Raw genomic sequence first — 17,476 nt, forward strand, 5'->3', positions numbered from 1 at the left:
TCAGACTTCATGTACCCCAGCAAGACTGTCACATAATTCACTTTACTTTTCTTTCTCTGACTGCAAAGTGAGAGGAGTTTTTTAACGCCAGTCCCCATGTTAAATTACAAAATAAGCAGCAGAAGACATAGCTTAACATTTTGTCCCTGCATTTGAAGCAGCAAATGTGAAAACACAATACAGATTTTAAAGTCATCTTTATTTATTGCTTTGGCATTCATGATGACCTACCAGTGGGTCGCAGCCTCCCAGATTGGGACACAGTGGTTTAGACAGCAAGCTTTGAGACAATTTATACACAATACAGAAAAAAGGGATAGTTTGTTTCCTGTAGCGTCCATTTTTCAGATACTTTTGTCAGCGGCCATTCCCCAGCGCTACCAAAACGCTCTGTAATGGCTTTCTGAGGTAATGTAGTGCCCCACGCCTTTAAATTGAGGTGGAAGGACACATAACAAAAATGTGATCTAAAAATGCTCTTTTGGGCTGACCAAGCTGTGATTATAATGTCTCATGCCACAAGCCTAACGTTTCATAGCAGATTCTGTCAATGGAAAAACAAGGTTATCCAAAACTTCCTAAAGTGAGTATAGGTTACAATATGTTCACCACAAATAGTGCAAGTGCCATATTGTCAATCCTAAAAATATGAGTCTGCGATGGTACAGCTTTATACAAATTTTCACGAATGTCAGACTGATAACCGATGGTCACTTGTTACAAAATTTGTATTATGGAAATATTGTTGGTATTTAACTTGCTGAATTTTGGGGCATCACATACTCCCCCTCCCCGAAAAACAAAAGACAAATCAGCAATGTAAATGATGACTAGTTGAGGTTTGGGCATTGACTTCAGTTTAAAACTCCAAGTCACAACTCTCTTTCCTGGCTCTTTGAGATTAACTTTAACCTAACTTCTGGCATACAGTGCCTGAAGGTACCTTAGAAATCTGTATCAATAGGTCTTTTTAGAAGCCTGCTGTCATGGCAACATGTAATTCTTTTTTTGGACACAGTGTACTTTTGATGAGGTAACTTTTCTCTGTTAGGGAACACATCACACACAAAAGTTGCTCAAGGTAGACAGTAGTTATGTTGGATTTATTCAAGGTTTAACGTTTATGGAAACAGAAGTTTGAGGCTGGTTTGTCTGGATAGAGTTCTGATTTGGGTAATTGTTGATGGCCCTAGATTCAATTGTAAATTCTTGGCTTCTCTCAAGTAGAGCTCACTGTACTGAAATGCGTGTTGTTAATCCTGTCTTTTTTAAGATTGTTTTGAGGAGAAAATGTCTAATTCGGTTAGAATTTGTCTCTTAATGACATTCGAGTTGACCTATCTCAAGTAATGTGAAATGGTGAAAACTGTGCCTATTCACTAAATGTGAAATTTAGGAATTACACAGCAAAGAAACAAAAATGTACTCAGGCTTACACATCATTTGATTGATGCTGTACTGATGGGTACTTAGTAAAGTAATTGTTCATGGCCTAAGTGATTGTTTGAGGCATAGGTCATGAAACATTTTCTTAATATTCTAAGAAAGATAAGTTCAATAAAATGTTTTCAACCAATGGGATCCCACCTATGTCACCACTGTTGTTTGTAAGATCTGGTGTTTGACAATACGCACGCGGCTCCAGGGACCGCTTCCTGTACCAGCCTCCTGAAATTATTACAGCTATTAATCAAAGCATGGATTTTAATTGAGTGATCACATTTAATAAGATGGGGTCCATGTTCAAGAGATAATGACGTGTTGGATAACAAGATGATAAGGCTGGGATAGCAAGGTAAAATGCAGGCACACATTGCCATGAGTCGTCCCAAGAGCTCAGCATATGGGTGTGTGCTTGCAAGTTGTGTAGAATTGTGGTGTGCTTCATGTATGTTATGTGAACAAATATTGGAAATTAAACAAATAAGGGGAATGTGAAGTTGATAAAATGGCCCCTTCTTTCACATTGATTATATTATGACGAAGCACAGTGCGCTGATGAAAATTTGGAGCTGGTCCGACTGACTGCTCGAACACAAACCAATCTGTGCTCGTGCTGACATTCCCAGGTTTGATGGTTCTTGTTGTCTCCTGTCACAGTTGTGTATTTCCCTGTGCTTTCTCTATTAATCAAAGGTTTGTTGGTTTCTGCCCTCTTGTTATTTTCAGATGTGTTGAATCTTGTTCCCTCCATCACCATGAGAGGTATGCTGGTTCCTTTTCTCGTCCTCGCTGTCCCTCGTGTGTTAATTTCTCTGCTCTCTATCACTGTCCATAGTATATTGACTCATGTGTTCTCTCTGACACTACCAGGATTGCTGGTTCATGTGCAGTTAAGGATAATACCAGGCATGTTGATTCCTGTGCTCTCCCTAACACTACCAGGCATGTTGATTCATTTAATTTACAGGTTAATTCCTGGTGTTTTGACCCCTGTGATATCCCTGGTAGTTACTCGTGTTTTAGTTCTTGTGCTTTCCTTGACTGTCCTTGGTATGTTCATCCATGTGCTCTTCCTGTCACCACGAGGTGTGTAGATTCATGTGTTCTCCAGTATAATCCCTGGTGTGTTGTTTCTTGAGCTCTCACTGACAAGGTGTGGTGATCCTTCTTCTCTCCATTAAAATCCTTGGTGTCTTTACTCTTGTTATCTCTCTAGGAGGTTTGCATCCTGTGCTCTTCCTGACTGTCACAGGTGTTTTGGTTCCTGTGCTTGCCTCAGTGTGATAACTTGTGTGATCTTCCCATCCCAGATGTGTTGGTCCCTGTGCTCTTCAGACGGACCCAGGTGTGCTGGGCCGTGTGCTCTTGCTGACAGTCCAGTTGTGTTTGTTCCTTTGGTCTCCCTGATTGTTCCACATTTGCTGATCCATGTGCTCTACCATGGTAATCCATGGTGTGTTGACTGAAGTGATCTCCTGGCTGCCCCAAGAATTTTGGTTTCTTTGCGATGCCTGATTGTCCCAGGTGTTGTGGTACCTGAGCTTTCACTGACAAGGCGTGGTAGCCTTGTGCTCGCTATAATAACCCTTGATGTGTTGTCACTCATCTTATCTCCCTGGCTTTCCCAGGTGTTGTGCTTCCTATGCCCTCTCTAAAGAGTCTCAGACATGTTGACTCCTGTTCTCTTAGTGATAAGGGATTGCCTCACTGGTGTTTTATGCCATTGCTCTTCCTCACTGTGCATGGGGTGTTGATCTATATCCTCAACAGGGTAATCCCTGGTGTGTTGTTTCCTGTACTCTCAGTAACAAAGCATGCTGGTCCCCTTACTCTCCATGATATCCCTTGATATGTTTACTCTTATTCTCTCATTGTCGGTGTGAAATATGTTGATTTCTGCACTCTTGTGTTCTTAGGTATGCTGGTTTCTGTGCTTATCGTAATATTCCAGTGTGTGTTGGGTCCCGAACATTCTCCTCTTTCCGTGTCTGTCGGTTCCTGCATTTGAAATATATATAGGCATTTCGACCTGGAAGGTCTTGTTCACAATGACCCGTAACCAACAAATAGTGCTCATATATGTAGAAGTGATGTGAAAATAAAAAATGGGCTTGAAAACCGCTATAGAAAATACAGTGCCATCTTAAAGTAACAAAAACTATAATAAAAGTTATGGATAAAGCCTGCATAATAACAAAGAGTATCAAACGATAGTTAGACATTTCCGGGACATGCTTCTCAATTGGAAGGAGCAGGGTCTTTTAGAACAAGAGTTTGAATATCTCAGGTGCGATCACCCCAAAAATCCTGTACTCTGTTTATTGCCCCCCAAAGTACATAAGAATATCAACCAGCCCCCAGGGAGTTCATGTACTGTCCCTGATCTATCCAGGTGTGTGGATGGCTGAGCGCTACAGAGTGGGCTGGTGCTTGTTCTCTCATTGCCGTAGCCGTGTAGGATCTTATGGTCTTCAAGACTGTCTCTGTTTTTTTGGTTCCTGCGCGCTCACTGACATTCCCAGTCAGTTTGATACCTTCCACTCTCCATCATATACCCAGGTGAGTTGATTCATGTGATATAGCCGATAGAAGCACGTTGATTCTAGTGTTCTTCTTGACAGTCACAGATGTGTTGGTTGCTGACTGTCCCTGATATTTTCGGGAGGCTGGTGGATGTTCTTCCTTACTTGTCTCAAGATGTGCCAATCCCTTTGCTTTCTGTCATATTTCCAAGTGCTTTGTTTCAGGTTCTGTCCCTTGTATGTTCACGTCAGTTGCCTACTGCTCGCTCTCTCACAGGCTCTGGGTAGTTGATTTCTCTGCTCTCTAATATTCTGTGATTTTTAGGGTCAAAGTGCTCTTTTGTAGTATTCCGAGGTCTTTCAGGTTGTTGCGCTCTGTCTGATATTCCCAAGTATGTTGCTCCATGTGCTCGCACTGATATTTTCAGAAGAGTTGGTTGCTGTGAACTTACTAATATTGCTTGTGTCTTGGTTTCTTGGCGCTCATGATTGTTCAGCTTTGTTGGTGCCTGTGCATTCCATGATACTTCCAATTGTGATAGTTCATGTTTTCTCCCTAATGGCCCCTGGTATGTTAGTTCATGTGCTCTGCCTGATATCCAAAGGTGTTAGTTTATGCGCTCTCCCAGTTTTTCCAAGCGTTGGTTCATATGCTTTCCTTGATGTTTCTTGATGTGGTGATCTTTGTGCTCCCACTGTATTTCCAGAGGCGTTGATGGTTGTGTGCTCACTGTTTGTACTGCTGGCTTTTTGTATTCCCTAGGTGTCCCGTCTTTACTCTGATAATCCTTTGTCTGATAGTCCTAGGTGATGGTGGTATATTTTTCGTAATATTTCTGTGTGGGTTCCTGCCATATTTGGTTTCTCTGCTGTGTTTCAAGTTATGCACTCACTTCTTGGTTCCTGAGCTCTCCTTGATTTACCAGGTGTTTTGCTTCCATTATTGCTTGTTTTTTCCCCAGGTGTTAATTATTGTGCTCCCTTTTCTGTTCAGTTTTGAATTGTTTTTTATGTTTTATATTAATGTTATCCAGAATGTTCTTGTTCTCTCTGCAGATCAGAGGTGTTTAGATTTCTGCACTTCCTCTGACGTTTACAGGTGTTAGCTATTCTGTTTATTGATATTCCCTGGTATGTTGGTTCATGTGCTCTTTTCAATGCCTAGAGGTGTACTTGCTGCTGTTCACAGGCTTTTTGAATTCTATGCCCGTTGATGTCTGCAGGGTGTCTCTGTTCTCTGATATCCCCTGTTGTGTTGGTTCCTCTTGTGACTAATGCTCACAGGTGCTCTTGTTCTCACTTCTGATAACAGGTATGTAGGTTTCTGTGCCATCTGATGTTTGCTGGTGTGTTTGTTCCTTTACTCTGACATCCCCAAATGTGTTGATTCCTGTGCTCCCAATGTTTTCTTTGCTCTTCAGTGGCATGTTGGTATCTGTGCCCCCTCTGATACGTGCAGCTGTTCTAGTCCCTTTGCTCTGTGGTGTCCGTAAGTGTGTTACTTTCTCTGCTCTTTTTCATGTTTCCACGTGTTCTTATTTGTGTCCCCGGTGCTTTTCACTGGAATCTTGATTTATGTGCCATCTCTGAAATCTACTGGTGTATTAGTCCCTCTACGGTTGGATAGGTGTGTTGATTCCAGAAATGTACTAATATTCCTAGAAATTATTGTTCTCTCTGCTGTTTACTCGTATTTAGGGATATCTGCATATTTGCTGGTATGTTATTTCCCCTGTTGTGTGATATCGATAGGTGTGTTGATTCCTGTGCTCATTCTAATGTCCCCAAATGTTCTTGTCCTCGCTGCTAACAGTTATGTTGGCCTCTGTGTCCCCACTCATGTTTGCAGCTGTATTAGTTCTTCTGCTGTCTGATATTCATAGGTCTGTTTGGCTCCTGTGTTTCTGCTGTTTCCAGGTGTTCGGGTTCTCTCCGCTGTCCACAGGTATGTTGTTTTCTGTACCCTCTCAGGTGTGTTAGCTTCTCTTTTGTGATATCACTAGGTGTGCTGGTTCCTGTGACCTTGCTAATCTTTCCAGGTGTGCTGGCTTCTGTGCTCTAGGTGGCTCCTTTACTTCCTGTGGTATTTCCCTGTGTGTTGGTTGCTGTGCTCTGTTGGTACTGGCTTCTATACTCTACTTAATTTCTCCAAGTGTGTTGCTGCCTCCGCTCTCTTATTTTGATTGCAGAATTGGTTTAGTTTGGTTGGTGTTTTGGGTCCCCCCAACATCCCCAGTGTTGGTGTTTATGTGTAATTTGTCCTAGTGATGTGTACTTGGGAATAGTAACTGGTGATGTGCATGTCAGTCATTCACTGTGTACCTATGCTGTAAAGTATCTAGCCGTAATTGTCCATCAACTATACATTATTTACTTCTCATTGGTTTTGCCCTTGTGTGATGCGTGCTGTAAGCCTTTGAGACACAGCGTGCCTGTGGTGCTCATTTTGTAGTTGTGATCCCCAGTTTATATCTGTAACGTGCATTGTTACTAAGGTGCCCGTTGGATAACTATGATGTGTACAATATACCTGAAGGTTGAATGGTGTACCTGTGACTATAATTGTTTGGCTGTGATACACATTGTGCACCTTTACCATGCATTGTGTTGTTGTGTATCTCTGATATTTTATGAGTGCTTCATATTTGTATTGTGTATTTGTGAATTGCGTTCTGAGCCTATGATGTACAAACCACTGGTATATATTGTCTGCAAATGTCATTTTTGAAGTTGTTGTGTACCTCACCTCTGCATTGTGTGCTTGTGATTCAGTGCGTTCTTAGGTCATACATACTACATATGTGACAAGAATTGTGCTGCTTTAAAGACTATTGTGGGCCACAGGAGTGCATTGTACAATTTCCGTGTACATTGCTTGCCTGCTAAAGGTGTGTGAAGTAGGAACGATTTGCGACAATCATAAAGAGTAAGAAAACTTTACAAATCTTTGAACTTTTTTTCACACAAACTTTCATTTGGAACGTCCGCCTGACAATCATGGGTTTTGTGACAGTTAATATCACATATATACCTTTTTTAAAGGCTAAAGAAATGGTGCTATAAAAAATATATATTACAAAATATCAAGAAGTGTGCTCCTCTGTAAAGCTCCTACGGCCAAAAAGCCCAACTAAAAGCAAACTTTCAGAGAAATATTATGCATACCTTTTACTGCATAAATTCTATGCTGCGAATAGGAATTTAACGCATCACTCGCTAGGCGTTGTATTGGGCTTAGCTGCAGGGCTTCATTAGTACAAAAAATATAAGTCTAAAGACCCAAAGTTTTCTTAGGAGTCAGTCACCGGTGCACCCCAAAGCCAGACATGCCAAATACCAGGGCTACCTACTCTTGACTCCACCTCACGCTTCCTTCTCCACCACCCCAAACCTCCTGTCTCTTTATCCCAGTCTCACAGGTTTCGCATCCTGACTTCTCCTTTTGTCTCCGTATTCCTATCTCTCCTTACTCCTTCTTTCTTCCTTCTGTTCCTAATTCTCTCTCTTGCTCTGGGCCAGAGTCTGATAATGAAAAATAAGTCCAGGTCCCTAAAAATGAGTTCCAGTTCCAACCACCAGCACAAATAAATCACTGCTTACCAGGATTCTCTAGAGAATTGAAATCACTAAGATAGCGAGTGCTGAATAAAAACATGCTGGTGAACGAAGCCCAGGGACTTTACAACCGTTGCCAATGGTGAATGCTGGGAAAGTCGCAAATTTCACTGGTGTAAAAAAAAAAAAAACTGCGCACACCACTTTGCGTGATTGTTTACCTATGATGTGTATTGTCTGTGATTTTCAATCAACCTGTGATGTTCCTTGTGCTCGTGTAACTGGTATGTATGTTAGATGAGCACTGCATGCATGTAATGTCAGATGTATAACTGTCGTGCACCTTGCCCACTTACTATGGGATTTGTGTACCTGTGGTATATATGAGATGTATATTACACAGCTTTGTTGTGTACTGTGTGCCATGAGGAGTATTGTGTGATTTATATATAATATTGTTGTCATGTGACGTTTTTATGCTTGTATTGTGTTTTATTTACTTGAAATGTGTTTTGTGAGCCTGGATGTGCATTGTCTACTTGTGGTGTTTATTGTGTAGATGTTCCCTGTATTGTATATACCTTTTGGAAATGCCTCTTTGTGTTTCACATACCTGTTTATGGGTCTTATATCTGTGATGAGCTATGTTTACTTAGGATGTGCCACTTGAACGTATAATTTCACCTTCCCACCTGCAAAGAACATTGATTACTTGCATGGGCGTTGTGCCCCTGTGATGTGTAGTGTTTATCTGTATTGTGTATCTCTGATACACACTGTGAACCATTGATGTTCAGTCTTCAGCTGTGATGTGCCTTGAAGGCCTGTGATAAGCATGGTATATTTGTGATGTGTGTTTTGTAACTTTGGTGTGCCGTATGTCCTTACCATCTGTTTTGTCTTTCACTGACTTGTGTTGTCTAGCTATGAATTCGTTGTGAGGCTGCAATGTCCCATGTGCCCCGTTGATGTGTATTGTGTACATGTGCCCTACACTGTGAGTCTGGTGTGTGCTGTGTCCCTGGGGTGTGCATTGTTAATATGTGGGGTGTGTTGTGTACTTGTGATGCGCCTGTGATGCCAGTGATGTTCATTATTCACAGTGATGTGCCTTGAAGATCTTTGTTGGGCCTCGTACTCCGTGATGTGTGTTGTGTGATTGTATCCCCTTGTGGTGATTGTGGTCCCTACGGTGTACATTTTCTGTCTCTTAGTTAAATCAAATACCTGTGAATAAATTGTTTATTTATCTCTGGTGTGCAATGTTCCCCTCTGATGTGCATTGTGTCCTTGTGCTTTGCACAACGCCACTGTGGTGTTAATTGTGCACTTGTGATGTGTAGCGGAAACCAGTGATGTTCATTGTTCGTTTGATGTGCCTTGAAGACCTGTGATTTGCTGTGCAACTCTATTGTCCACAATGGCTCTGTGCTGTATTTTGTCTACCACTGAGTAGTATGATCTACCTGTGAATACGTTGCGTATCTGTGGTGTGCAGTGTGCAACTCTAATGCTCACTCCGTGCCTGTGCTCGCCATTGTCAGTCTGTGGTGTGCATTGTGCACCTGTGACAATGTATTGTTTATCTGTAATATGTGTTGTGTGTCTATGATGCTCCCTGTGAGCCAGGGATGTTCATTGTTCGCCTTTGATGTTCTTTGAAGTCCTTTTATATCTGTTGTATAACTCTATTGTGCAGTATACCCCTGTGACGTATTCTGTCTACCACTGTGTCGTATTCTGTCTACCACTGTGTTGCGTTCGGTACCTGTAAAAGCATCCTGTATTTGTAGTGTGCAGTGTGACCCCTGATGTGTATTACGCATCTGTTTTCTTGAGCCTGTGGTGTACAAGTGAAGTTCTTTGCATCCTTGTGGTATGTACTGTGTGCCTCTGATGAGCCTTGATTTCCTGTGTAACTTTCATCTACAGGTTTGTGTTATCAGCATGGTGTATCTGTGATGGTGTTATTTAGGTTGTGCTTTGTGTACCTGTGACTCTCAGGATGTGGTTGAGGTATGCATAGTATACACCTGTTGTGTGTTGATGGGCAGCGTTGTGCTTTTTGTGTTATCAAGTGTTTTATGCACCTGTGACGTTCAGTGTAACTGGCATTGCAACTCAGGGTCTTTATTGTTTAATTGTAAAGCTCCATTTTTAAGTGCAGTTTTCACCTGTAACGTGCATTTTATGATTCTGGCACACCCTTCACAATTTCGATGTGCATTGTGTCCCCGCGACGTAGATTGTGAAATGGTAACGTGCTTTGTGTATCTGTTGTGCGGGCGGCACGTTTGACCTACCGACTTTAGCTGTGACCTTTGGAGGGCTCTTCTAACATACATTGTGTACGTGCTATGAGAAATGGACACGTTTATTATTATACCTGGTTCATCTGTGAAGTGAATCCTTTTTACTTGCATAGTTCACATATGATGTGCAAACCATAATTTTTGTTTGCATTAATTGCCAGTGACGTATATTAATAACATTTGATGGCACTGTTTACCTTTGACGTAAATTGTGTAACGTTGCAATTCGTTTGCCTGTGTATTGTTTACCTGTGGTGTGTATTATTCAGTTTTGACATCATTTTACTAGCTGTGACTGTCAGTGCATCGTTTGACCTACATCTCTTACTGTGAAGTGCATCCAACACTTTGGTGTGTATGATTTACCCGTGTGCACTGCCAACTTTCGGCGTGCTTTGTATATCAAAGTGCCTTCCCGTGTGCCACTGATGTGCATTGCACGTCTTGAATTATGGTGCTCATCTGTGACGTGGCTGCGTCATTTTTGCGTCCCTTATTTAGCTGCAATACATATTGTATGGTTGATGTCCCCCGCGCGCGCCTCGGGCATACTCTACTCTTTTGACGTGCGTATTTTTAATGTGACGCGGTTGTTTACATCTGATGCAAAATGCAGACACTAGACGTGCAGTGTTATCTCCTGTTTTACTGTAACTTGTTTGCACAAGAGTCTAATGTACTTTCTTTCCTTGCAGGATGTGCGTTCCTGACGTACTGCGCCCGAGAATCCGCCCTTAAAGCCCAGAGTGCACTGCATGAACAGAAGACATTACCGGGGGTAGGTGGCCTTGACGGCGTCTCCTCTTGACCCTACGATTATCTCACAGGCTCACTATGCTCTATTTCTTCTCTGCAAACGTATGCATGTTTCTATATTCGAGTCCCACTGAATGTGTGCACCCTCAGTGACCCTTCCGTTGAATGTATGCTGCGTTTGTTCCCTTCCAGCGTCTTATGCTAAACCAATGTGGACGGGACTCTCAGGGAGGCCAGGTGTCACATGACAGCAAGACCAGATGTCACCCGACAGGAAGTCCAGAAAGCAGACTTGCCTAATAAACAAGCAAAACATTCCACTCTTACTTAAAAGTGATTGGCTCTGAAGGTTTTGCCGGCTGGTCTTAGGGGCAGTATAGATGGAGTTTTTGAGGCTAGATTTGCTGGTACTCATGCTGTTGCCGAATTACCACATGCTTTCAGAGAGAAGGAAAGCAGAGGAGACCTCAGAGACCTTCACTTTAGGCGATAGGCTGCTCTTTGGTTGGATATATGTCACATAATGTTCAGAATAAAACCAAGGAACATTAAGCCGTGCATTGGTGGCCATAAGCCTGCTGTGAGCTCTACTGAAGAACTACAGCAAATGTCAGTTCTAGCATTTGGGATGGGCCTGGGGTTTGAGATTTGTTACTCTGGCTTGTCCAGTTACTACTTTCTGTCTTAAAAAGTGTTAGAATCTGCTGTCTTACTCCTGTCCTCCTCCGCTGACCTGCGAGGTCATCGAGTTTTGGGATGTCATTGCGTGGCTAGGTAGACAGAGAGAGTGGACTGAGCAGAGAGGAAGGCGCCCCTGGTGGGGCATACCTAAAATAAACCTGTAATCTATTGCAGCAACCGTGTTTGTGACCAGTAGTATATCATTATATTCCACTTTCCATATGGTTTTGGCCATGCAAGGCCTTCCAGGTAAAACCTGTAGAATCTTCCATGGCCAAGAACAACTTGAGTTCAAATTGTAATTTGATGTTGTGATTTCAACTTTACAATGGGACTCACACTGGGGCAATCCCTTGACAACACTGATCTTTCCACCCAGCTCTCTACAGGCTATTAATGGGCATCTCTGCTATGTTGCCTGGCACTTGCATAGGCTTAGATTCAGCGTCGGCCACTGCAAATCTCAAGGGGAGGACGGGAAGGATGGGGGGAATAAAAAATAATTAAAAAGAAAAGTACTGCTTTCGTCGCCACCTCAATCCGCTTCTGGTGTCCCAGCATTCACTGGGACACCAACAGGCTCTCCAGCAATACTGGTGCTGTTTTCATGTTGAACGTAGCATGAAAGCAGCGTCAGGATTGGTCTGATCGGCTTGGCCTGCCTCAGACACAAAACTGGTGTCTGTGCCTAAGATGGCCAGTCAAAAACATATGCACACTTAGGTGCACTCACTCCTCCCCTCTTCTTCCCCCTCACCTCCTGTGGCCCAGCCCCACCCCTCTCTGCTCTGCCGGCCTAGCCAGCAGCTGAATGATAAAATGATAAACAAATATCCTTTTATCTTTCAGCTTCTGGCTTAGCCAGGGGACAACACTCCTTCACCATTGCGAAGCAGCAGCCCCTGCTTGGAGTACAGATGACCCCAAATAACTGCATGTTTTACTCACCAGAAGTACCAACAGCCTTTTTGAGGGACGGTGGTTAGAGCTGATTTATAGTCTGGATACTGATGAAACTAGATGGCTGCTGGGATGAGATTGAGAGATGATTACGTTAACTAGAATAGAAGATTGCAGGAGAGATGGAAGCATTCTGAAAACTGATCTAATCAAGAGTGACAGATGCAGGACGTGTAATATAGCTTTCTTTCCTGCTGCATTATATTTGCAATTCATTCTGTACACTGATGCTGTAAAGCAGCAGCTTGTTTCTTCCACGCATCTGTTTGTTCACCAAAAGTGGACGCTGCTGTGGCCTTCTTTCCACTGTTTTGTAGTAGTTATAGGCATTAAACTTAGTCAGTGGTTCCAGGGCTGTTAAGCAACTAGCAATAAGATGATTTTGAGGCTTCCTTTTCCTCATGTCATCTAACTCCCTGATTGCCCTTCTGTTAAGTTAAGGCTAATATGTTTCAGTAGTGTAACAGGTGTTACACTTTGTGAAAGGTAGGCTGCTATACATTGATTGGTAATATGATGACTTGCAGGTTTTCTTTACTTTTCCCTTCTCTGCCTCCATATGACCCATCCTTAAGGCCTATAATCCAGCAGCGGGTCCTCCGCTATGGCAGAGGAGAGGTGCAGCCTCCCGCCCCAGCTGTGAAGCCTGAAAAATAAAATGATAATAAAGCATTTTTATTGTTTTATTTATCCCCATAGTGTCGTGCGTAGGGTGCGGGGCCTTGGGGATGACATAGCACGAGGGGGAGTGGTAGGTGCACTGTTGTCAGTGGGCATGTGGGTTTGGCCGGCCATCTCAGGACTTCCAAACCGACATGCACACTGAGCTGTCTCCAAACTGAGCTACGTTGCGGGGTTGGAGACAGCAGGCTCCCAGTCTGTCTGGGAGTGCAAATCGAGGGCGTTCAGGCCGATCATGATGCTGCGTTCATGCTACCAGCAGAGAGCGCGCACGCACACACACACACACACACACACACACACACCACGACTGCTATACTACACTGAGTGTCAAGTGTTATAGGTGTAACACCTAGTTGATTCAGTATGAAAATCTTTATTCAGCACTATCACAATAAGCCATAAAAAAGCAAATGGTATAAAATGCAGGACATCCATAAGGTTAAAAACAGATAAAGCATTTGAAAATGTATACTGTACTTACAAGCATATGAAAACAAATACTACAGTAAGATAACAATGCTTTGATATTCAAATCACTGCCCAAATCTAAGAAGTAGCATTTAAGCAAAACTTGGGGGCCTCTAATGGGTACACAGAAAACGCAGGGCAACGTTATAATCCCTAATGTTCAAGGTGATAAAGATTGGTTTCAAAATATGCCTTAAACCATCCTAATTTGTGCAAAATAACATAAAGTACAAAGTGCTCTGTTTGGAGGTGCCGTCACAAAGGCAAGGTGTCATGACCCTGTGCCACTGATACATGATAGGGAAGGTGACAGTGTGATGTACTGTACCCAACCGCAGCCTCATTAACTTGAAGAGGTGTTGGATATTTGTCACCAATGTCCGATACAATTGAAAGCTCTTCGGGGATGCTTATGACAAATATGTAACAAGATTGGATTTCTTGGCATCAGCAAGGGCTCTTTTTTCAGCCTGAACACCTAAAAAGAAGGCCTTAACCTCAGACTTCTGAAAAACAAGAACTCAAAAAGGCTCTTAAAGCCCAGGAGAGCCAAACATTAGTTTAAAAAATATTATTGATATAGGAAAGCTGTGGAATATTATAAGCATGATATAGCTCTAAACAATCTAAAATAGTCCCTTTCATGAATTCTCAGTGTTAGCACATATTGAGTGCCACAACTAAATAGGTTTAAGCCAAAACAGGTCTTTCAGGTGAGTTAGCCCCACTTCATTATGAATAATTGTTGATGGTGTTGAGGCAGGGATATACCAAAGACGCCTTAAAAAGGTGTTCCTCTCAACCTGAAGAGGACCGCAAGATGTATAACCTCACAGCATCTCCCTCCCCCTCCTGTACATGGCGACTGGCAGTGCTATGGCCTTTCAGATATTAAACATTTCCTCGATGGGTTGGCAGACAAGTTTACCGAAAAACCTGAACACACCCTCACCAACTCTACTAATTTTAGACTAAGCATTTATGGGCCTGATTCTAACTTTGGAGGACGGTGTTAAACCGTCCCAAAAGTGGCGGATATACCACCTACCGTATTACGAGTTCCATAGGATATAATGGACTCGTAATACGGTAGGTGGTATATCCGCCACTTTTGGGACGGTTTAACACCGTCCTCCAAAGTTAGAATCAGGCCCTATATGTGTTGAGACCATGAAACATTACTAGGAAAAAGAACATCCTAATAACAAACAGAAATGACCTTCACGATGGGAGTACTCTTAATGAAAAATGTCCTTCCCTTCTGTGTGTTTTTCCCGTAAGACATTGTAAATATTTTAGTTTTATTAATTTTGAATTTCCTGGACTCTGTAAATTCAGCAAAGGTATCCATAAGTCTCTGTAGGCCAACTGCAGTCCTAGACACTAGAACCGCGCCTTCGGCATACAAAAGCACAGGGACGACTGGCAACAGCTGGCGCTTTGGCCTGCAGGCACCGTAGGGCACCATTAACTTAATTTATAAAAAGTGAAAATAAAAATGAGGCCAAAACACAACCACAACCCTGTCTGAGACCCCTCCTAATTCGAAAAGATGGAGAGCATTCCTCAATGGGCCATATCGAACCTTGGCAGAAAGATTCGCATACAGCAAAGACAGGGAAAATAACAATGTTTTCAGGGGGCCAAGTGAAAGCAGAGTATGCCACAGATTCGAGTGGTCCACCAGGTCAAAAGCACTGCTGAGGTCAGCAAAGCACAAATGGACAGAACCTGACTTGGCCTTAGTGTATTTCCCAATAAGGAGGTAAAGATTTACACACTGTTCCACTGTCCCTAGACCCCCTGAGTCCTACTGGGCTTCTGACAGAATAGAATTATTGAAGGCCCACTGTTCTTGTCTCTGCAAAAAACCCTACCCAACAATTTCTCAGACGAGTCCAGGAGGGAAATGGTGCGGTAACACTTCGGGTCAGACTTGTCCCTCTTCTTCAAAATAGGGATAGTGATAGAATTAGCTCAGGTAGAAGGTATTATGCCTATTGGCGCCACATTAAACACTTGAGCCAGGATGGATCCCCATAGCTCGCTCAAGTCTTTAAGATGATCAGCAGGCACCCCATCAGGTCCAGGAGCTTTACCCCCCCAGCACAGCAGTCCAAAACTCGAAGGACCTCACCCAAAGTTAATACAAGGAGTCTGTTGCTGTTAGGATTGATGCTCTTGCCTATCTCCACCAAAACCAGCTGACTATGCACTGGATCAGTGCTGGAAGGAGGATCGAAGATCCTTTCAAAATGGTCAACATATGCTTGTAGAGAAACAAGTGATGTTTAATTCAGGGATAGAATATATATATTTTTTTTAATGGACATTAACCATAGTCCAAAACAAGGTGACATAATTCGTCTCTCCAGCCTGAACAAAGTATCCTGGCTGTGCAGCATTAGGATGACTTGTAGTCTTCCTCTTCCTGGCCACCTCTGCCTCCCATCATCATCTCTGTTGAGCAGAAATGCAATAAGTTTAAGAGAGACCTCTCAACCCATTCATTAGAGTGATTAAAAAGGCGCTTAACTCTGCCCTGAGCCAGCGCAGTTGTCCATGACACAGCATTTGGTCCTTTAGAACTAGAATGTGTTACCACATTTCTAAATATAATTTCTTAATTAAGAACCCCAGTTTCCTCTGTACAGCAGTCGATAAATCCTGCGCAGTACCAACCAATGTGAGTACACCAAGGTGCTTTGTAATTATGCCTCCTAATTTGAACTTTTTACTGATTCTCACACATAAATGCAGACAGAAAACAGTTCAGTTGGTTTCCCTATTCGTATGAATCGGGGAGAAAGGAAGGCCAATGTTTTGCTTGTCCTTGCTTTCAACAAGCCTTCTAGGCCAATGGATGTGCAGACTGAAGGCATGAGCTTTTACTTCGTTGCAACTAACAACAGCCATAGCTGCTGAACTTGGAACCTGGGGATCCAGGTTTGAATCCCACCCTTGGCCCGTGACCGAACATCGTCTGGCTCTGGGCAAATCACGAAGCCCCCTGTGCACAACGAAAAAAAAATGTATATGCATAATCCCCACTTCATGCACACGAGCTTGTAGACTGCCCCCCTACCCCGTATGTAATGTATAGCGCTCTGTTGCTTCCTAGCTAGGATTACACTATACAAATGCCAATACATACACATCTGTCCAAGAGAAATTCTGTTTTTCGATGTTTGGAAATGGCAGGGCATTGTGCGCTGTTTCAGGACGTGTCTGTAAACACGGTGCAAGTGCCTGCCACCAAGTGCTATTGAATCCCAGGGTTACTGAATACCAAGGCTGCCCAGTCTTGGTTCCTTCTTCTGCGTCTTTCTTCCACCACCCTGCACCTCACGTTATATAGCGTTTGCACTTTGTTTCATCTTTACTTTCTTCAGTTGTCACCTTTTAAATTTTTAATTTTCTCCTTCTTTTTCGCCTGCCGGCTCTTGTTCCTCTTGGTCTTGGCCAAAGCCTGATGGTAAAAAATAAGTCCAGTTATCCAAAAATGTATGCCGGTGCACAACCCCTGCAACTACCAACACAAATTAAGTCCTAATATTTCATCTAAACAAATAAGGAAGAATATTTGTTTGCAACTTTAATTTTTTCACATAACAAAATATTATTTCAATAAATATTTCAATAATATTTTATCAGTAAGTTCAGATAAAAGGTGAAAAAAGTATACATGAAAATGGAAAAGAAAAATATAAAATCGTCACTTGACTTATAGCCCTCTATGTAAATTCAGTCAATTATTGACCAATGTGACCAGTCTACTGTGCTCTAAAATGCACAATTTACCAGTCACCATATCAAATGTTTTTTGGTTGCGAAGGCCCGCAGCACTCTGTTATATGGTCTTTACTTTCCGTCACAAGCTGACCAATGTCAGTACCTAAATGCATTATTGGGCTATTGCCAATAGCAAATCGACAACGATTCTCTCAATGATGAATTCGCTGTTTTTGGTATGTTGGTAGCCCAATTACTTATTACACATACAGAGTAAGCTGAGGAGCCGTTTTTTGGAGAAGGCCTGGCTGACTAACCAAAAGTTGGGTAAGCTTTTTCACTGTACCTAATGCAAACATAGGG

The 17,476-nt window shown here is 42.6% G+C and overlaps 1 protein-coding gene across 9 annotated transcripts in view; it reads left to right on the forward strand.

Moving 5' to 3' along the window:
- The window catches only part of CELF3 (CUGBP Elav-like family member 3), a 282,700-nt gene that overhangs the window by 138,564 nt on the left and 126,660 nt on the right, over positions 1-17,476 (forward strand). For all 9 annotated transcript variants that reach the window (XM_069218316.1, XM_069218315.1, XM_069218311.1 and 6 more), the window contains one exon: positions 10,528-10,610. Coding sequence is in view for 7 of the 9 variants with exons in the window: in XM_069218311.1 (XP_069074412.1) it covers positions 10,528-10,610 (83 nt within the window). In the remaining 2 variants the exon portion in view is untranslated. The remainder of the gene's footprint in view (positions 1-10,527; positions 10,611-17,476) is intronic.

The sequence above is a fragment of the Pleurodeles waltl genome, chromosome 12, assembly GCF_031143425.1.
Source record: "Pleurodeles waltl isolate 20211129_DDA chromosome 12, aPleWal1.hap1.20221129, whole genome shotgun sequence".
Classification (NCBI taxonomy): Eukaryota; Metazoa; Chordata; class Amphibia; order Caudata; family Salamandridae; genus Pleurodeles; species Pleurodeles waltl.